This window comes from Carcharodon carcharias, chromosome 11, assembly GCF_017639515.1.
Source record: "Carcharodon carcharias isolate sCarCar2 chromosome 11, sCarCar2.pri, whole genome shotgun sequence".
Classification (NCBI taxonomy): Eukaryota; Metazoa; Chordata; class Chondrichthyes; order Lamniformes; family Lamnidae; genus Carcharodon; species Carcharodon carcharias.
Genome location: NC_054477.1, coordinates 5,862,484 through 5,884,546, shown reverse-complemented (window position 1 = coordinate 5,884,546; position 22,063 = coordinate 5,862,484). Strand labels below are relative to the sequence as shown.

Below are 22,063 nucleotides of genomic sequence, written 5' to 3'. Positions count from 1 at the left end.
CAAAGACATTAAAGGGCATGGGGCAAATGTGGGTATATTGAGTTAGGTCACACTTCAGCCATGATTTTACTGAATAATGGAACAGGCTCGAGGGGTTAAATGGTTGCCTCCTGTTCCCATGTTCTTGTCATTTTATGACTCTATTCTCTATACACAAGCACACTATTGCGAGGTTAACATTGTACATACGGAATGGAGGTCCTGATCACTAATATTCACAGCACACAGATCGGAGTGACTGACCACGCAATGCAGCTGCATCTGTAAAGAGCAACAGAGAAGGTGAAAGAAACCAGAAGCTATCCTGGCAGGTTGCACGACTGAGAGCCTGGACATTGTTTCATGACCAATTTGGTTTCCTTAACTTGGGCTTTTTCTAACATTCTTCTTCATGTTCAGGGCAGTTTCCCATGGCAAGATTAATGCCGCCCCCCCCCCACCCCCCATCAATTAAAATTTGAAATTACCACCTTTTAGCTCCCTAGTCTATTCAGAAGTGGGGTAGGTAATATTGGGAAATTGTTGAACATGCACCTTAATTTTTCTTGTTCTTTTTTACAAACTCTGCACAAGTCAATTACATCTGCAATTTCAAACTCCCAATTGTCTACATTTGTCCTTTTGTTTGCTGTAAGACTTCTGTAACTGTCTGCCTGCACAATCACTCCCCCATCTCCACATCTCCTGCCTTTGCCCCCAAGTAAAACTCTTAACTCTCTTCATTCCTGATCATCATCCAGATGGTGAAATTTGAATTCAATAAAAAAACATTAGAATTAATCTAATGATGACCATGAAATCATTGTCAATTGCTGTAAAAACCCATCTGGTTCACTAATGTCCTTTAGGGAAGCAAATCTGCCATCCTCAACTGGTCTGGCCTACATTGTCTCCGGACCCACAGCAATGTGGTTGACTTTGAAATGCCCTCTGAATTGACCTAGAAAAACACTCAGTTCTCAAGGGCAATTAGGGATGAGCAACAAATGCTGGCCTAGCCAGCAAAACACCCATCCCATGAACGAATATAAAAAGCAAATCTTAGTTAATGCCTCTTGTAAAGCCGGCAGATAGGAAATGGGCTGGGGGTAGGAAACAGACAATAGGGATAATCGATACTACTCCAATTTCAAGGATATGATTAATGGTTCCTCTAGGTTTTGCAGCCATGTAGCAACTGTCCCATCAAACACTCCCAGGACAGATACAGCGCAGGTTAGATACAGCGCAAAGCTCCCTCTACACTGTCCCCATCAAACACTCCCAGGGCAGGTACAGCACGGGGTTAGATACAGAGTAAAGCTCACTCTACACTGTCCCCATCAAACACTCCCAGGGCAGGTACAGCACGGGGTTAGATACAGAGTAAGGCTCACTCTACACAGTCCTCATCAAACACTCCCAGGGCAGGTACAGTACAGAGTTAGATACAGAGTAAAGCTCCCTCTACACTGACCCCATCAAACACACTCAAGATAGGTACAGCGAGGGGTTAGATACAGAGTAAAGTTCCCTCTACACTGTCCCATCAAACACTTCAGGGCAAGTGCAGCACAGGGTTGGATACAGAGTAAATCTCCCTCTACGCTGACCCCATCAAACACTCCCAAGGTAGGCACTGTGAGGGGTTAGATACGGAGTAAAGCTCCCTCTTCACTACCCCCAGCAAACACTCCCAGAGTAGGTACAGTATAGGGTTAGAGACAAAGTAAAGCTCTCTCTACACTGTCCCCATCAAACACTCCCCAAGCAGCTACAGCACGGGGTTAGATATGTGGTGGGCATGGAAAGGAGAAATGCTATGAGGATGAACCTATTAGGCAGCCAATAGTGGAAGCATGGGGGCAGTGTGCTGGCGGCATGAGGTCCTGTGAAGAAACCTCCAGGAATATGTCCAACCTGAGTTACCTGCTTTAGAGGAGCCGGCCAGCTTACCGACACTCACCAAGAAATTTCCATCCAGCACTTTCTCCTTAGTGGGTTTAGAAGGCTTGTCAGAATGTTGGGCTTTGTCCACTTGGGCTGACGTTGGATGCCAGCTTTGAACAGGCTTTGAGCCAATTACAACTTGGAAAACCTTGTCCTTGGTGCTTTTCTGAGCCTTCACCCAGTGCCCTGCGCCTGAAACAAAGAAACAAAGGCTGTGTAATATGATACAGATATTACTAGCCAGTATGGAAACCATTTTTAAAATGTATTCGTTCACGGGATGTGGGTTTTGCTAGTTGGGCCAGCTTTTATTGCCCATCCCTAACTGCCCTTGAGAAGATGGATGTGAGCCGCCTTCTTGAACCGCTGCATCCCATGTGGTGTAGGTACACCCGCAGTGCTGTTAGGAAGGGAGTTCCAATATTTTGACCCAGTGACAGTGAAAGAACAGCAATTTTGTTCCAAATCAGGATAGCTTGTGGCTTGGAGGGAAATTTGCAGGACCCAAGGTAAATTGCAGCAAGAGCAAGACCATGTTCTTTGGGAACTGGGCTGACTGATCCTTTGTCCCCTTCACCATCAGGTCAGACTGCCTGGAGATGTTGGGTATATGGTTCGGAAGGACCAGGGTATGCACTAGGAACTTGAAGGAGTGAGTAGCTGTGATCAAACAAAAACTGGGCATGTGGGAGTGACACACCCTCTCCATTGCAAGTAAGAACCTGGTCATAAGGTGTGAGGCACTCTCGGTGTTGTTGTATGTGGCACAGGTCTGGCCCATTCCTCACTCCTGTGCTGTGGTGATCACTCAAGCCATCTTCCGCTTTATCTAAAGGTCGAAAATGGACTGTGTTCACAGGTATACCATTTGCAACCCTCCAGATAAGGAGGAAAAAACGTGCCCAATATCATCCTCATCCTGATGGCTACCTTTGTATGTGGTTGCATCAAGCTGTGCATTGACCCTCGGTACACAAACACCAAGTGTCACTACGTGCTGAGCTTCTACGTGTCCCTGATATTGCGAAGGACGGGTCAGGCCACGCTGCCACGGGATGCTCCAAGTAGTTGGACTGTGCCGCATCACCTGTCCCTCATGGAAAAATTTATGCAGAGAAATGCCTTTGGTCACAAGTCCACCAGGCAGTGGTCTGCACATAACGTCCTAGAAGCCCTGTGGGAAAAGGAGATGGTTCCCTGAGCAGAGTCATTTGGCAGAATGTCTCATCACCAAAACTATCAAACAGGCACCAAGACATAGCTTGGCTGATGGTGAGAAAGGCCCTCCCTGTCAGATCCTTCGTACACACTTGGAATCACAACCCTTCTGCACATCGCCCTTGAGGTGGCTGTGGTGGGGAAAGAGACTGTTGTCCACCTCCTTGTGGAATGTACCTTTGGGAAAGAAGGTCAGGAGAGAGATGCAATGGTTTTTGTTGAGGTTCATCGCAAGCAGCTCCATGACACAGGACTCTGTGCCCTACAGGCTGTTCTCAGCAATATACATCAAAACAAACATCAACTGCAGCTGGAGGATCATCAGCTCAGTGAAAGAAGCTCCTTGGCCTGCCCAAAACCTGTTGGTCTTCAAGTGTAAAGACTTGTCCTCGCCTGAGTGTTGCAGAATGACACATTCCAAAGTCCAGGACAACGTGCTGAGGGACCCACTAAAGTTTGGAGCAGCCACCACAAAGGCACAATGGGAAAAGGTCGCTGTCTAAGGCCTTTCAGCCATAATGCACCGAGGGGTTGGAAATTGCATATAACCCCTCGGGCTGTACGACTCACATTGAATGTATACATTAAATACTACATGTATCACAACTGTATTGGAGCACCTCAGAGAGCAACATGGTCTATGTAGAAAATTTGAATATCATTGCATTTTCTGTAATGACCATTTTGAAATGTTTTGTAATGCGTTTTTAGATATTTTATGAAAAAAGTGTATTTTTGCCAAAAAAAGGAAACTTGCTGGTGGTGGAGTCCCCATGCTACTGCTGCCCTTATCCTTCTAGGTGATACAGGGTGCAGGTTTGGAAGATGCCTTGGTGAGTTGCTGCAAAGCATTTTGTAGATGGTATACACATTGCTGCCACTGTACGTTGGCGGTAGAGGGATGAATGTTTATGGTGGTAGATTGCGTGTCAGTCAAGTGGGCTGCTTTGTCCCGGATGGTATCAAGCTTGAGTGTTGTTGGAGCAGCACTCATCCAGGCAAGTGGAGAGTATTCCATCACACTCCTGATTTGTGCCTTGTAGATGGTGAACTGGCTTTGGGGAGTCAGGGGATGAGTTACACTCTGCAGAATTCCCAGCCTCTGACTTGCTCTTGTAGCCACATAATTTATCTGGCTAGTCTAGTTCAGTTTCTGGTCAATGGTAACTCCCAGGATGTTGATAGTGGAGGCTTAGTGTTATAATGACAACCAGTTTAAGATTTCAGTCGGGCTCGCTGTATGGCTCACTCATGAGTGCTAGAAGCTGCATATATGCACACACAGAGTCCTGTCCTTTGCAGACAGAAGAAGCGTGTCCACCAAAAGTGCCTTTTTCAACTAAACGTGAGCTTGGGGGACAGACATCCCCTAGTTCATTCCCCAGGGCAATGCTTTGATCAATCAGAGTCAACCTGCTTGTTTTGAATTTAAACAAAAGCATTTCCCTAGTGAATTCTCCATGGCAATGTCTCTACCAATCCGAGTAAACTTGCCAACCAATCAGCACTCTCTTATGCAATATAAATTGTTGTTTCCTTTATACTTGGTATTCTTGCGAGTCTGTCCTGATAAGTGCATTACAAAAAGCTTCAAGAGCATGTCTCCTTTTTCAGCAATACTCAAGTTCCGTACTATCAAATGACTATTAAATAAAGAACAAGAGTATAGAAGCAAGGAATTTATGCCAAATGTTCATAAATCATTGTTAGGCCTCAGCTGGAGAATTGTGTCCAATTCTAGGCTTTAGGAAGGATCTCAAGGCCTTGGAGAAGGTGCAGAGGAGATTTACCAGAATGCTACCAGGGATGAGGCACTTGGGTTATGTGGAGACTGGAGAAGTAGGGATTGTTCTCTATACAGCAGTGCGGCTTACAGGGAGATTTAGTAGAGGTGTTCAAAATCATGAAATGTGTGATAAAGTAAATAAGGAGAAACCATTTCCACTGGTAGGAGATGCAGTAACCAGAGGACCCAGATTTAAGGTAATTGGCAAAAGAATCAGAGCAAGAAATGAACAGTTGTTCTGACCTGGAAGGCACTATCTGAAAGGGCAGTGGAAGTTGATTCAATAGTAACTTTCAAAAGGCATTGGATAAATACTTGAAGAAGAAAGAAATGGAGGGCAATGGGGAATGGGACTAATTGGATAACTCTTTCAAAGATCTGGCACACTCATATTGAGCCAAATGGCTTTCTTCTGTGCTGGAGGATTCTATTAAAAACATTGTACAATTTAAATTTGCTATTGTAGTTTATTATTACTATTAAGTTAGTTTCTTAAGTAAGGTTCTGTCTCATATGGTGGGAAGTTGGGGGAGGGGTGGGGGGTGGGTGTGGATTGTGACCCAGCACCATGGGCAGGAACTAAAATACCAGGGAAACACTTGCAAAAGTTACAATGCCCTGGATGGATTTTATGAATCGCTCTTTCCTGGATTTAACATGATTAATATATTCCAGCCATGAAATGGAAATGCTTACTTTGATATCCACCCTTGAAGATCTTCCTTATTGGAAAGCAGTCCACTGAGGCACTCTCACCACTATCTAGTTTATATTGGTTTTGCAACATCATTACTGAAAAACACAAAGAAATGAAAAGAGCATCAGATGTCTAAAAGCATGTAGCTAGTGTTTACTGGACTAGCACCATTCTGTTCCAGTGTGAATGATGTGGCCAGGGGTATGTTAAATATATCTTCATTATTCCCAATTGTTTCCCATCACCTGAAAATGGTGATTTCTACTGGGTTATGGGAAGGAAACCATGGATGCAGGTGGGCCTCAAGTCCAAGCAGCCATTATCCACGTAAAAGCCTAGTCAGTGAGTACTGATGGGCTACTAACTGTGGCCTCACCGAAGGGAGAACATAAGAACATAATAAATAGGAACAGGAGTAGACCATCTGGCTCCACAAGCTTGCTCCACCATTCAATAAGATCATGGCTGATATTCTTGTGTTTCAATTTCCACATTGCCAACTAACCCCAATAACCATTGAACCAAATCTTTCATCATCCAATATCCACATATGTGCACTTTCCAGTAAGAAGCAAGAACAACTAGATGTTGATCAGGAGTGAGAACCTTGGCTGATTTGTGTCCAAAGACAGGGATATGAAGCCACTTTTAGGCACTGAATTGCTGAGGTCAGTGAATGCATATCAAGAATCAAAGTGGGGATCTCCAGCTCTGTATGGCTATGTTTGTTAATTGAGCAGTGCCTTTACCAAACGAGCCAAGCTGGGTGAGACAGAAGATCCTGGGTTCACATCTCATTGAGACATACAAGATTCTGCAGCAGCTTGATAGGGTGGAGGTTGAGAGATTGTTTCTGCTGGTTGGGATCTAAAACACAGGGGCTGAGTCTCAGGATAAGGGGTCAATCATTTAGGACTGAGACGAGGAGGAATTACTTCACTCAAAGGGCTGTGAATCTTTGAATTCTGTAACGCAGAGGGTTGTGGATGCTCCATCATTGAATATATTTCAGGCTGTGATAGACAAGAATGGATAGATGAAAGCAAAAAGAGAAAATGCTGGAAGAACCCAGCAGATCTGGCAGCATCTGTGGAGAGAGAAACCGAGTTAATGTTTCGAATCCGTATGACTTCTTCAGAGCTAAGGAGAAGTAGAAATGTGATGAAATTTTTACTGTTTAAGGGGGGTGAAGCAAGATAGAAGGTCAATGATAAGTGTGGGCTTGGAAGAGATTGACAAAGATGTCATGGACACAAGACAAAGGGAGTGTTAATTGTAGAGGTGAAGACTAAAGAAGGTGCTGAGAGTAGCATAAAGGTAAGAAAGCAGGATGTGTTAATGGCAGAACAACGGTTAGCACTCTGTGAAAGAGCAACATAGAAACAAGTGACAGATGCCCCTATTTGGAGTGGGGGTTTCGGGAGGGGGGAGGTGGTTGGGGAAAAAGGATAAAAAAAGAAATAAATGAATAAAAATAAATACATTTTAAAGATAATTGAATTTGGAGAAAGGATTTAAAAAAGGGTAAAGATAAAGTTCATAGTCCGAAGTTGTTGAACTCAATTTTAAGTCCAGAAGGCTGTAAAGTGCCTAATCGGAAGATGAGGTGCTGTTCCTCCAGTTTGCATTGGGCTTCACTGGAACATTGCAGCAGGCCAAGAATGGACACGTGGGCATGAGAGCAGGATGGTGTTTTGAATTGGCAAGCAACAGGAAGGTCTGGGTCATGCTTGCGAAGTGAGCAAAGATATTCTGCAAAGCAGTCACCCAGTCTGCGTTTGGTCTCCACAATGTAGAGAGCACATTGGGAGCAGCGAATGCAGTAGACCAAATTGAAGGAAGTGCAAGTGAAATGCTGCTTCCCTGAAAGGAGTGTTTGGGCCCTTGGACTGTGAGGAGGGAGGAGGTAAAGGGGCAGGTGTTGCACCTTCTACAATTGCAAGGGAAGGTGCTATAGGAGGGTGGTGAGCTATTGGGGGTGATGAAGCAGTGGACCAGGGTGTCACAGAGGGAATAGTCCCTATGGAATGCTGACGGGGGAGTGGAAGGCAGTGATGAGGGAAAGATGTGTTTGGTGGTGGCATCATGCTGGAGTTGGCGGAAACGGCAGAGGATGATCCTTTGAATGCGGAGGCTGTTGAGGTGAAAAGTGAGGGCAAGGGGGACCCTATCATGTTTCTGGGACGGAGAGGAAGGAGTAAGGGCAGAGGTGCAGGAGATGGGTTGGACATGGTTGAGGACTGTCAACCACAGTCGGGGGGAAACCTCAGTTAAGGAAAAGGAAGACATGTCAGAAATACTGCTTTGGAACGCAGCACCATCTGAACAGATGCAACGGATGCAAAGGAACTGAGAGAATGGGATGGAGTCCTTACAGGAAGGGTATGAGGACCTGTAGTCGAGGTAGCTGTGGAAGTTGATGGGCTTGTAATGAATATTGGTAGACAGTCCATCACCAGAAATGGAAACAGAGAGGTCAAGGAAGGGAAGTGAAGTGTCGGAGATGGACCATGTGAAGGTGATGGGGGGTGAAAATTGGAAGCAAATCGATAAATGTTTCCAGTCCAGGCAAGAGCATGAAGCCGCACCAATACAGTCATTGATGTACCAAAAAAAAAGGTTGTGGGAGGGTGCCTGAGTAGAACTGGAACAAGGAACGTTCCACGTACCCCACAAAAAGACAGGGATAGCTGGGGCCCATGTGGGTACCCATAATCACACCTTTTATATGGAGGAAGTGAGACAAGTTAAAGGAGCAATTGTTCAGTGAGAGAACAAGTTCAGCCAAATGGAGGAGAGTGGTGGTCGATGGGGGTTGTTCAGGCCTCTGTTCAAGGAAGGAGTGGAAAGCCCTCAGACTATCCTGGTGGGGATGGGGGTATAGACCTATCGGACGTCCATGGTGAAGAGGAGGCGGTTAGCACCAGGGAAATGGAAATTGTTGATATGATGTAGGGCATCAGAGGAATTGCGAATATAAGTGGGAAGAGACTGGACAAGGGGAGAGAGAATGGAGTCAAGCTAGGAAGAAATGAGTTCCGTGGGGTAGGAACAGGCTGACATGATAGGTCTACCGGGACAGTCCTTTCTGTGGATTTTGAGAAGGAGGTAGAAGCGGGCTGTCTGGGGTTGGGAGACTATAAGGATGGAAGCTGTGGAGGGAAGATCTCCAGAAGAGATCAGTAACAATCCTGGAAACAATGGCTTGATGTTCGGCGGCGGGGACACAGTCCAGGGGGACGTCAGAAGAAGTGCCTGAGAGTTGGTGCTCAACCTCTGGAATGTAGAGGTCAGTACGCCAGATGACAACAGCACCACTCTTGTTGGCACATTTGATATCAAAGTCAGGGTTGGACCTGAAAGAACGGAGTGCAGCAAGTTCAGGTTGGAGTGGGTGAGAGGACCAGAGAAATTGATACGGCCGATGTCATGCTAACAGTTCTCAATGAAAAGAAGAGAGATGGAGGGGCCCAGGTATTGGGAGAATACTGGATGCAGATGAAAGGATAGACAGATTGTTGGTCTCCCAGGGAATTAAAGGATATGGGGAATGGACGGGAAACTGGAGTTAAAATCCAAGTTCAGCCTTGATTGTGTTGAATGGCAGAACAGGCTCAATTGGCCATATAGTGCACGCCTGCTCCTATTTCTTGTGATCTTGTATTAGAGACTTGAGCATGAGAGATCACTCTGTAACTCTTCCAAGGAAGTATCCAATATACAGTTAGCAAGGTATGCATGCATCTTAATTACATCATTGGGTCTGCTGTCCAAACTTCCCTTGGGAATCAAGAGGCTCCACCAGTAGTATGCTACAAAAATGAGATATGATCATCTCTGCTATTAGGTGCGGGCACCAGAAGAGGGGTTAGAATACCTTTTATGCAGTCTGGTTTTCCTGTCATCTCTCTATTGGTCCTCCTCTTCTTCCAAACACCTCAGTTGAGAAAGATTTGCATCAGGGAACGCATGGTGCCTGGCTTCAGTACAGGAGACCAAAAAACTGAATTAACACAAAGCTTCACCAGGACTTAGGCTCGGGGGATTGGGGTTGCGGAGGAAGAAGGAAAGAAAATGGTTAAGAAATAGCTGAAACGCACTTACTTTAAAACGACTATTATTTCTGTGACTCTCTAGTTTACTTACCATATCTCAAAACCATAGACGTCTATTTCATTGCGGCATGGTGTAGAAATGATGACTGTGACATTGAGAAATGGTAAGGTAAGGACATCCATACGCCTAAGTTATACTTAAATAAAACACCAGAGGTCAGGTGGACATTTTTAACATCACAGCTCCTGCCCACAAGAAACTGCATGATGCATTTGTAGATGAAGAGTTAGTGTTGAAGATCTCTGCTCGGTTTTTGGACCAGGATCCCCTGTGACCAGTGTCACAAAACTATCATGTTTTTCATAGTATTATTGTAGGCTTACGGGTGTGAGTGTGGATGGTTCCGAATGTGTGACTGATTTAATTAGAATAGAGACGCTTAGACTACAAGATTGAAATTATCAGAACAGTAGGTGTAAAGCAGACTTTTGAAAAGGGGATGGATCAGCTAGGATCACAGAATCACAAAATTAAACAGTGCAGAATAGGCCCCTCGGCCCGTTGAGTCTGCACCAACACGTGAGAAACACCTGACTTACCTACCTAATCCCATTTACTAGCACTTGGCCCATAGCCTTGAATGTTGTGACGTGCCAAGTGCTCATCCAGGTACTTTTTAAAGGATGTGAGGCAACCCACCTCCACCACCCTCCCAGGCAGCGCATTCCAGACCATCAGCACTGTCTGGGTAAAAAAGTTTTTCCTCACATCCCCCCTAAACCTCCTGCCCCTCACCTTGAACTTATGTCCCCTCGTCACTGACCCTTCAACTAAGGGGAACAGCTGCTCCCTATCCACCCTATCCATGCCCCTCATAATCTTGTACACCTCGATCAGGTCACCCCTCAGTCTTCTCTGCTCCAACGAAAACAACCCAAGTCTATCCAACCTCTCTTCATATCTTAAATGTTTCATCCCAGGCAACATCCTGGTGAATCTCCTCTGCACCCCCTCCAGTGCAATCACATCCTTCCTATAATGTGACGACCAGAACTGCACACAGTACTGTGGCCTCACCAAGGTTCTATACAACTCCAACATGATCTCCCTACTTTTGTAATCTTTGCCTCGATTGATAAAGGCAGGTGTCCCATATGCCTTTTTCACCACCCCACTAACATGCCCCTCCGCCTTCAGAGATCTATGAACACACACATCAAGGTCCTTTTGTTCCTCATAACTTCCTAGTATCATGCCGTTCATTGAATACTTCCTTGTCAAATTACTCCTTCCAAAGTGTATCACCTCACACTTTTCAGTGATAAATTCCATCTGCCACTTATCTGCCCATTTGACCATTCCGTCTATATCTTCCTGTAGGTCAAGACACTCAGCCACACTTTTAACCACCCGGCCAATCTTTGTGTCATCTGCAAACTTACTAATCCTACCCCCCACATAGTCATCTATGTCGTTTATATAAATGACAAATAATAGGGGACCCAGCACAGATCCCTGTGGTATGCAACTGGACACTGGCTTCCAGTCACTAAAGCATCCTTCTGTCATCATCCTCTGCCTCCTACAACTAAGCCAATTTTGAACCCACCTTATCAAATTACCCTGTATCCCATGTACATTTGCCTTCTTTATAAGTCTCCCATGTGAGACCTTGTCAAAGGCTTTGCTGAAATCCATATAAACTACATCAACTGCACTACCCTCATCTACACACCTGGTCACCTCCTCAAAAAATTCAGTCAAATTTGTTAGGCATGACCTCCCTCTGATGAAGCCATGCTGACTATCCCTGGTCAAACGTTGCCTCTCCAACTAGAGATAGATTCTCTCCTTCAGAATTTTCTCCAATAGTTTCCCTACTACTGATGTGACACTCACTGGCCTGTAGTTCCCTGGCTTATCTCTACAACCCTTCTTAAATAGCGGAACCACATTAGCTGTTCTCCAGTCCTCTGGCATCTCCCCCATGGCCAGAGAGGAATTAAAAATTTGGGTCAGAGCCTCTGCGATCTCCTCCCTTGCCTCCCTCAGCAGTCAGGGACACAAGATATCCAGGCCTGGAAATGTGTTCACTTTTAAGCCTGCCAACACCTCCAATACCTTGTCACTCCCTATATCAATTTGCTTAAGAACCTCGCAGTCTCTCTCCCCACGTTCGATATCTTCATCCTCATTCTCTTGGGTGAAGACGGATGTGAAGTATTCATTCAACACACTAGCGATTTCCTCTGGCTCCACCAATAGATTGCCCCCTTGGTCCCTAATGGGCCCTACTCTTTCCCTGGTTATCCTCTTCCCATTGATATACTTAAAGGATATCTTGGGATTTTCCCTACTTTTACCAGCCAAGGCTTTCTCATATCCCCTCTTTACTCTCCTAATTACTTTCTTAAGCTTCACCCTGCACTTTCTGTTCTCCACTAATGCCTCCACTGATTTGCTTCTCTTGTACCTGCTAAAAGCCTCTCTTTTCCTTCTTATCGTAACCTGAATACCTCTGGTCATCCATGGTTCTCTGGGCTTGTTACTCCTTCCTATCATCCTAGAGGGAACATGTTGAGCCTGTACCCTCCCCATTTCCTTTTTGAACACCCCCCACTGCTCCTCTGTCGATTTCCCCACAAGTAGCTGTTCCCAGTCTACCTTGGCCAGATCCTGCCTTATTTTACTAAAATCCACTCTCCCCCAATCCAAAACATTTTTTTGCAACTTGTCGATTTCTTCGTCCATAACAAACTTAAAGTGTACCATAGATAAAAACAAAAAAACTGCGGATGCTGGAAATCCAAAACAAAAACAAAAACAGAATTACCTGGAAAAACTCAGCAGGTCTGGCAGCATCGGCAGAGAAGAAAAGAGTTGACGTTTCGAGTCCTCGTGACCCTACTCAAGTTCTGTCGAAGGGTCATGAGGACTCGAAACGTCAACTCTTTTCTTCTCCGCCGATGCTGCCAGACCTGCTGAGTTTTTCCAGGTAATTCTGTTTTTGTTTTTGTTTTAAACTGTACCATGTTGTGGTCACTATCGCTAAAATGCCTCCCCATCACCTCAGCCACCTGTCCGGCTTCATTCCCCAGAATTAGGTCCAGTGCTGCACCGTCCCTTGTTGGACCCTCTACATATTGACCTAAAAAGTTCCCATGTACACATTTCAAGAAATCCAGTCCATCCAAGCCCTTAACACGATGTCTATCCCAATTAATGTTGAGAAAGTTGAAATCACCTAACATAATTACCTTATTATTGTTTTTACATAACTCTGCAAATTGTGCATATATTTGCTCCTCAATTTCCCACTGACTTTCTGGGGGTCTATAATAAACACCTAACAATGTGGCTGCCCCTTTTTTGTTCCTAAGCTCTACCATAAAGCTTCATTCGATGCCCCCTCCAATATATCATCTCTCCTTATTGCAGTAACTGACTCCTTAACTAATAATGCAATGCCTCCTCCTCTTTTACCCCCTCCCCTTGGATGAGGGGTCAAGTGTTGTAAAAACGCATCTGGTTCACTAATGTCCTTTAGGGAAGGAACTCTGTTGTCCTTATGTGGCCTGGCCCACATGAGACTCCAGATGCACAACAATACGGTTGACTCTTAAATGCCCTCTCAAATGGCCTAGCAAGCCACTCAGTTGTATCAAACCACTACAAAATCTCAAAAAGAAATGAAACCGGACAGACTAATGGCATCGACCTAGGCACTGGAAACGACTACAGCAAACGCAGCCCTGTTGACCCAGCAAAGTCCTCCTTACTAACATCTGGGGGCTTGTGCCAAAATTGGGAGAGCTGTCTCACAGACTAGTCAAGCAACAGCCTGACATAGTCATCCTCACAGAATCATACCTTACAGATAATGTCCCAGACACCACCATCACCATCCCTGGGTATGTCCTGTGCCACTGGCAGATCAGACCCATCAGAGGTGGCAGCACAGTAGTATACAGTCAGGATGGAGTTTCCCTGGGAGTCCTCAACATCAACTCTAGACCCCACGAAGTCTCATGGAATCAGATCAAACATGGGAAAGGAAATCTCCTGCTGATTACCTCATGCCACTGCATCCCACCGCCCCCACCCCCCACCCCCCAAACCCAGCTGATGAATCAGTGCTCCTCCATGTTAAACATCACTTGGAGGAAGCACTGAAGGTGGCAAGGGCGCAGAATGTACACTGGGTGGGGGACTTCAATGTCCACCACCAAGAGTGGCTCAGTAGCACCACTACTGACCAAGCTGGCTGAGTCCAAAAGGACATAGCTGCTAGACTGGGTCTGCGTCAGGTGGTGAGGAAACCAACAAGAGGAAAAAACATACTTGACCTCATCCTCACCAGCCTGCCTGCCGCAGATGCATCTGTCCGTGACTGTATCGGTAGGAGTGACCACTGCACAGTTGTTGTGGAGGTGAAGTTCCGCCTTCACATTGAGGATACCCTCCATCATGTTGTCTGACACTACCAAAGTGCTAAATGGGATAGATTTCAAATAGATCTAGCAACTCAAGACTGGACATCCATAAGGCGCTGTGGGCCATCAGCAGCAGCAGAATTGTACTCAGACACAATCTGTAACCTTATGGCCCAGCATATACCCCACTCTACCATTAACATGAAGCCAGGGGATCAACCCTGGTTCAATGAAGAGTGCTGGAGGGCATGCCAGGAGCAGCACCAGGCATACCTAAAAATGAGGTGCCAACTTGGTGAAGCTATAACACAAGGACGACTTGCATGCCGAACAGCATAATCAATAAGTGAGCTAAGCGACCCAACAACCAACGGATCAGATCTAAGCTCTGCAGTCCTGCCACATCCAGTTGTGAATGATGGTGGACAATTAAACAACTCACGAGAGGAGGAGGCTCCACAAATATCCCCAACCTCAAAGATGGGGGAGCCCAGCACATCAGTGCAAAAGATAAGGCTGAAGCATTTACTACAATATTCAGCCAGAAGTGCCGAGTGGATGACCCATACCTGCCTCCTCCAGAAGTCCTTAGCATCGCAGATGCAAGTCTTCAGCCAATTCAATTCACTCCACATGATACCAAGAAATGTCAAAGGCACTGGATGTTGCCAAGGCTATGGGGCCTGATAATATTCCAGCAACAGTACTGAAGACTTGTACTCCAGAACTTGCCGCACCCCTTGCCAAGCTGTTCAAGTACAGCCACAACACTGGCATCTACCAGGGTATGTAGAAAATTGCCCAGGTATGTCCTGTACACAAAAAGCAGGACAAAGCCAACTCAGCCAATTACCCATCAGTCTACTCTCAATCAACAGTAAAGTAATAGAAGGGGTCATCAACAGTGCTATCAAGTGGCACTTGCTTAGCAACTCCCTGCTCACTGACCCCCAGTTTGGGTTCCGCCAGGACCACTCAGCTCCTGACCTCATTACAGCCTTGGTTCAAACATGGACAAAAGAGCTGAACTCCCGAGGTGAGATAAGAGTGACTGCCCTTGACATCAAGGCAGCATTTAACCGAGTGTGGCATCAAGGAGCCCGAGCAAAACTGGAGTCAATGGGAATCAGGGGGAAAATTCTTGCACAAAGGAAGATGGTTGTGGTTGTTGGAAGTCAGTCATCTCAACTCCAGGACATCACAACAGGAGTTCCTCAAGGTAATATCCTCGGTCCAACCTCTTCAGCTGCTTCATCAATGACCTTCCTTCCGTCATAAGATCAGAAGTGGTGATGTTCATTGATAATTGCACAACGTGTGGCCCCATTCGCGACTCCTCAGATACTGAAGCAGTCCATGTCCAAATGCAGCAAGACCTGGACAATATCCAGGCTTGGGCTGACAAGTGGCAAGTAACATTCATGCCACACAAGTGCCAGGCAATGACCTTCTCCAGAAATGGAGAATCTAGCCATTGCCCCTTGATGTTCAATGGCATTATCATCACTGAATCCCCCACTATCAACATCCTGGGGTTTACCATTGACCGAAAACTGAACTGGACTAGCCATATAAATACTGTGGCTACAAGAGCAGGTCAGAGGCTAAGAATCCTGCAGCGAGTAACTCACCTCCTGAGTCCCCAAAGCCTGTCCACTATCTACAAAGCACAGGTCAGGAGTGTGATGGAATATTCCCATTTGTCTGGATGAGTGCAGCTCCCACAACACTCAAGAAGCTTGACACCATCCAGGACAGATCAGCCCGCTTGATTGGCATCATATCACCAAACATTCAGTCCTTCCACCACTAACACACAGTAGTAGCAATATGTACCATCTACAAGATGCATTGAAAGAATTCACCAGGGCTCCTTCAACAGCACCTTCCAAACCTGTGACCTCTACCATCTAGAAGGACAGGGGTAGCAGATTGATGGGAACATCACCACCTGGAAATTCCCCTCCAAGTCACTCACCATTCTGACATAGAAATATATCGCCACCCCTTCACTGTCGCTGGGTCAAAATCCTAGAACTCCCTTCCTAACAGCACTCTGGGTGTACCTACACCACATGGATTCAGCAGTTCAAGAAGGCAGCTCACCACCATCTTCTCAAGGGCAACTAGGGATGGGCAATAAATGCTGGCCTAGCCAGCGAAGCCCACATCCCATGAATGAATAAAAGAAAAAGGAAAATGGTCCTAATTTCTCCAATCTAGCTACATAACTGAAATTTCTCATTTCCGGAAAATTTTCATGAATCTTTTTTTGTACTCTCTCTAATGCTGCACGTCCTTCCTAAAGGTTTGGTACCCAGAACTGGACATAATACTCCAGTTGAGGCCGGACCAGAGTTTTGTAGAGGTTTAACATAACCTCCTTGTTCCTGTACTCCATGACCCTGTTGATAAATTCCAGAATGATGTATGCTTTATTATCCACTCTCTCAACCTGTTTTCTCATCTTCAATGATTTATGCACATGCACATCCAGGTTCCTCTGTTCCTGCACCCCCTTTAGAATTGTACCTTTGTTTGACATTGTTTCTCTGCGCTCTTACTACCAAAATGAATCACTTTGCACTCCTCTGCCATGAATTTCATCTGCCATTTGTCTGCCCATCCACCAAACTGTGTCCTTTTAAAGTTCTACACTGTCCTCCACACAATTCGCAATGTTTCCAAGTTTTGTATCGTGTGCAAATTTGGAAATTGTGGCCTGTACATCAAAGTCTAGGTCATTAATATACATCAGGAAGAGCAGGGGTCCTAACGCTGACTCCTGGAGAACTCCACAACTAATGTTCCTCCAGTCCCAAAAGCATTCATTAACCGCTACTCTGTTTCTTGTCACTCAGCCAAACCAAGTTGCTCATATCTCTTTTATTCCATGAGCTCTAATTTTGCTCACAAGTCTGTTGTGTGGCACTTTATGTATCTCAACCAGTTGTGCGGCACTTTATGCATCTCATCCAGTCCTGGTGCCTTATCAACTCTAAGTACAGCTTACCCAATACCTCCTCCTTTTCATTTTTAAACCTTTCCAGTTTTAAAACCTGACAAAGAAATCAACCAAATTAACCTAATTAAAAATGTAACCACCATAAGGTAGCATTTATACTTACTGTGTCACAGCATGTCATTGTGACGTCTGTATTACTGAGATATATCTGACCAGCTTATTAAGGTCACCTGAAGCATCATGACATATTTTTGCTCGAGAAATATAGTCAGCACTACAATTTCAGAAGTACAAGAATTGAGAAGTCTGGAGCACCAGGGAGTGTGAGATTCCCTCAAGACTCCATTTCCATGTCTGCCCCTTGGACTCCACCCTCTCCTCAATCCCATGTCAAATTCAACAGAGAAGCAGTAAAGGAAGATGAAGTATCAAAGCAACAAAAAGTTCAGCCACCAGTTCAAGACCGAATGGGCAATCAAATATCAAAATGTTCAGGCCGTTCCAGAGTGTAGCCAGGACTTTTATTGCAGGGTGTGTGAGGCCTACTTGAGCTGTGCCAGGCATGGGGAGAAAGATATCACAAGGCACTTGCGCACCCAGAATCATTGTAAGAGAGCTGAGAAACTGAATCCAGTCTATAGGAAGAAGGATCCCATTCAACTGGTGTTTGCTGGACTGAGCAAACAATTTAATTCGCTTCTCAAGAAGGTAATGTGTACTGCTAATTCAAAGCAGAACAAGGAGTTCTCAAGTTATTCTCCTCCCTTGCTCATCAAAAATAGATTGGTAGATTGTTATGAGACAGACTTTCGGTTAAGCTGAGTTATTTAAAAATCCCAGAGGGAAACTTTAAACAACTGTCATAACCTATATTTTAAGTGGTATGTTTGAGATGAAATTAAGGAATCGGACCACCAGTTCTCGAGAGGTTTTATATTAAACTAAATGAAACATTTTATTAATTTACACAAGTTAAATATATACACATGGCTACAAATTACCAAACTAATCTCCATTACGGCAACAGCAACCCATAGATTTTTAACCAGACACCAGGTAAAGCATTTTCACCTTATGAATTCAAAATGAGCTTCCTCTCACTTTGTTTCTTCTGGAGCCAGTTGTAGGCTTACAGCTACTTTGGTCTTACATTGCCTCTGCTCTGCACACACAAAAACTGCTGAAGTTACACCTAGCACAGCTCATTGAATGTAAATTCTCATTGTATCACCAGCTTCTTCTAACAATAAAACCTCTTTCATAGTACCAGTTTTATTAGTAATATAAATATATTACTTGGTCTCTGCTAGCTAGGTGCCAGATTTCACTCGCCTTCTTGAATGCTCTATTCAAAAAATGCAAATACACTCTGTCTCTCTTACATCTCAAAACCAGTACACATCAAAGCGCCCAGACTAGCTGGCTTTAATCCAATTAAGACACACCCACAGACTAAACCTTTATTTTAAAAGAAAAATATTTTCCAATAATATTATATACATTAATAGCTTCATGACACAGATCCATTCATCACCTGAAACAGCAGTTATCACATAGCCACACAGGAGTTTCTTGCGGCATGTTAAATGGCTGCTGCTTTTGGCTTCACAATAATAACCAATGCACTTCAAATTAATTCACATGTGATGTGTATTGAGATGTTGCAGAGAGATGTGAACATATTTTGGAGTATTTTTACCATGACCCTCTCTGATCTTCACAACCTTGCTATTTCGAGAATCTTCATCACAACACCTTATTCTAGCTTCATTGAAATTTGTACATTAGTAATTGGGCCAGTCAGAATTCCACATTTCCCACCTTATCATTAGATAATTGAAAAAAGCACAATAATTCCAAATTAGAAAGATGATCTTTGGATTGATGTACATCGAATGTCATGTGCTTGTGAAACTTAAATTATCACATTCTGAAATTTTGAGAAATATTTAAGTGATCAAAAAACACCCTCCATATATTCCCTCTCTTTCTATTCTCTCCCTCCCCTTTCCTTTCTTCACACCATCACCTTCTCAACCCTCCTGTCTCCTATCTCTTCCTATTTACCCCGTTCTCTCACACTCTCTAATCTCCATCCCTTCCCTCCACTCTTTTTCCTTCTTCATTGCATCTCCATTACTCCTTCGATTCTGAGATGGGCTTCCAATCAGAAATATTCTCTGTCCTACCCTACATACCCACTCCTGACATGACTTGGTCAAATTTTACTTGATGACACTCCTGTGAAATGCCTTTGATGTTTTTTACTGTGCTAAAGGTGTTAAATCAATGCAACATGTTATTGTTGTAGCCTATCTTCTTTGTTTACTATCACTAAATTACTTTTTCTCATGTTTGGTTCTCTTGATATCACTCTCAGATTGTTGCCTGCTAGGGACTTGAACATATAATCTAGGGTGACTCTCCAGTACCGTACTGCAGGACTGCTACATGTGAGAGGTAACACCTTTTAGTTGAGCAGGTCCTGGACTACCATGCCTCACCCACCCCAACATCACCAGTAGCAAACAGATCAATGGGTCATGTAATTCAATTCTCATTGAATTGTGTGGGATTAAGCTGTGCACAAATGCCTGTCAACATTGCCTGTAATTTTTTTTTTATTCATTCATGGGATGTGGCGTCACTGGCTATGGCCAGCATTTACTGCCCATCCCTAACTGCATTTAAGAGTCAACAACATTTACATCAGTGGTTCAACTTCCAAAGAATGTAAAGATCTTTAATCGGTTTCTGAGGGACACGAAGCACTGGAGAATTACAAATCTCTCATTTTGCAATTTACGAGCCCCATCTCTACATGAATGGTTTGATTGAGTAAATCTGGAGAAACTGTTTCCAGTGGTGGAATGATCAATCACCAGAGGAGACAGATTTAATGTAATTGGCAAATGTATCACAGGGGAGATGAGGAGGGGTTTTCTTTTATGCAGCAAGTTCAAAGATATGAAAGAGTCACAAGGAGCTGAATGGCTTCCTACTGTGCTGTATTGATCTATGATTCTCCATACACATACAATTGTCCATACCCCAAGGACACACAATATTCTATTAGCCAACCCCTACACCCTCCCGTTTTTCTCAAAGGATCATTTGTCTTTGGAATTAAATTCCACAGAGAGCTGTGGAGTCTGGGTTATTGAATATATTCAAGGCTGAGTTAAATAGGTTTTTGATTCACAAGGGACTCTGGGGTTATGGGACAGGAAAGAAAGTGGTGGTAATGGCACAATCAGATCAGCATGGTCGTATTGAATAGCAGTGCAGGCTCAATGGGCCGAATGGCCTACTCCTGCTTCTTATGATCACACATATACGCACGCAGTTATATCAGCCATCTCTCTCCCATAGAAACACCCACAAATCTACTAGCCCATTCTTTGGCACCCCACAACCATCTTCCTTTGTGCTAGGTATGACCAGTTATTCCCATTGACTTCAATTTTGCTCTGCCTCCTTGATGCCACACTCTGTCAAATGCTACTTTGACCTTAAGGGCAGTCACACTTACCTCACCTCTTAAATTCAGCTCTTTTGTTAATGTCTGGAGGTGATGATGGAGGAAGCACGAGAGGAAGTTTAAGAAGTCGGTCTGTAGTGGAGAGTATAATTCAGTGATTATCTTTACATTCCAGAATGATCCAGAATGCAGAGGAGAGCAGGACCCAATAGTGGGCACTGACAATGAATGGCTAAACCAGTTGTCTGCCATATGCGCTCAAGTCTGCTTCCCTTGGACTTAAGAGCATGGAGCTGAGGACTGTACCAGGCAGAGCATCCTGATGGCTTTAATGTGACTAGGTCAGCAAAGGTGGAGGTGAGGGTGTGATTGAGCAGATCAGTAGCTGCAGAAACATTGTGGTGAATGAAAACCAAAGGCTGGGCAGCTGGGGTTTTGAGGGGGCTTGACATGGTAGATGCTGAGAGGATGTCTACCCTTGCAGGGGAATCTAGAACTAGGGGACATAGTTTCAGAATGAAAATGAGGAGGAATTTTTTTCTTTCAGGTGACTGTTAATCTTTGGAATTCTCTTCCCCAGAGAGCAGTGGAGGCAGGGTCATTTAATATAGTCAAGCCTGATTTAGGCAGATTTTTGATTGACAAGAGTTATGGGTTAAGGGGGACAGGCAGGAAAGTGGAGTTAAGACCACAATCAGATCAGCTATGATCTTACTGAATGGTGGAGCAAGCTCAAGGGATCATATAGCCTACCCCTGCTCCTAATTCATATGATCTTCTGAAAGTAATTGGCAGACAGCTTCTTGCATGGGCAGAAAGAAACTTGATACAGTGCTTTCAACTCAGTGAAACCTCCCAAGGAGCTAGCTGTCGAAGCCGGTAAGTGGAGCTAAGGTACACAACCACTGTCAATTCCAATGGCCAAGAGGCTGGAGCAACTGAATGACTTGGCCTACTTGTCTTCTCCCTGCAAGCAAATGAGGCAAGGAAAGCCAATGACGCAGAGAGCAGCAAAAACATTGCCCATCGATTGTATGGCAGAGTGAATGTGGAGGGCAGTTGACATGAGCAGCTGTTGTCAGCAGAAAAAGCCTCCTGCACCTGGTATTCCCAGGCAGTCTCCTATCCAAGTACTAACCAGGCCTGAGTCTGCTTAGCTTCCAAGATGGGGAATTTTCAGACTGGCGCAGCGGTAGCCATCCACAACCTGGCTTTCTTATTACCTCAAGGCACGCAAGTCAATCCATCCCTTTCTTCATTCTCCCCTTCCACACAACAGCAGCAGCAGCAGCAGCAACTTGCGGGGACCTCCAGGTACACTCACAGGTGCACCTTTACCTGTTCTAACCGACAGGATATCAACTATAATTAAAGTCCCGCCTTGCTGATGGCTCTTTCTTTCTCCAGGGCTGATTAACCACCCCCCCCCCCCCTCGCTTTGTGTGATCGAGTGAACTTTAGCCGGAATGGCAAACTTTTTACACCATTCCTCCTCGCC

General features: G+C 44.8%; 1 protein-coding gene across 1 annotated transcript in view; it reads right to left on the bottom strand.

Moving 5' to 3' along the window:
* The window catches only part of xrra1 (X-ray radiation resistance associated 1), a 49,348-nt gene extending 27,470 nt beyond the window's left edge, over nt 1–21,878 (bottom strand). The window contains exons 1-5 of the mRNA XM_041199715.1: nt 21,789–21,878; nt 9,508–9,610; nt 5,630–5,725; nt 1,946–2,121; nt 190–261 (exon numbers count right to left, since the gene is read on the bottom strand). Coding sequence (XP_041055649.1) covers nt 190–261; nt 1,946–2,121; nt 5,630–5,725; nt 9,508–9,535 — 372 coding nt within the window. The 5' untranslated portion in view covers nt 9,536–9,610; nt 21,789–21,878. The remainder of the gene's footprint in view (nt 1–189; nt 262–1,945; nt 2,122–5,629; nt 5,726–9,507; nt 9,611–21,788) is intronic.
* Between the last annotated feature and the right edge of the window lie 185 nt (nt 21,879–22,063).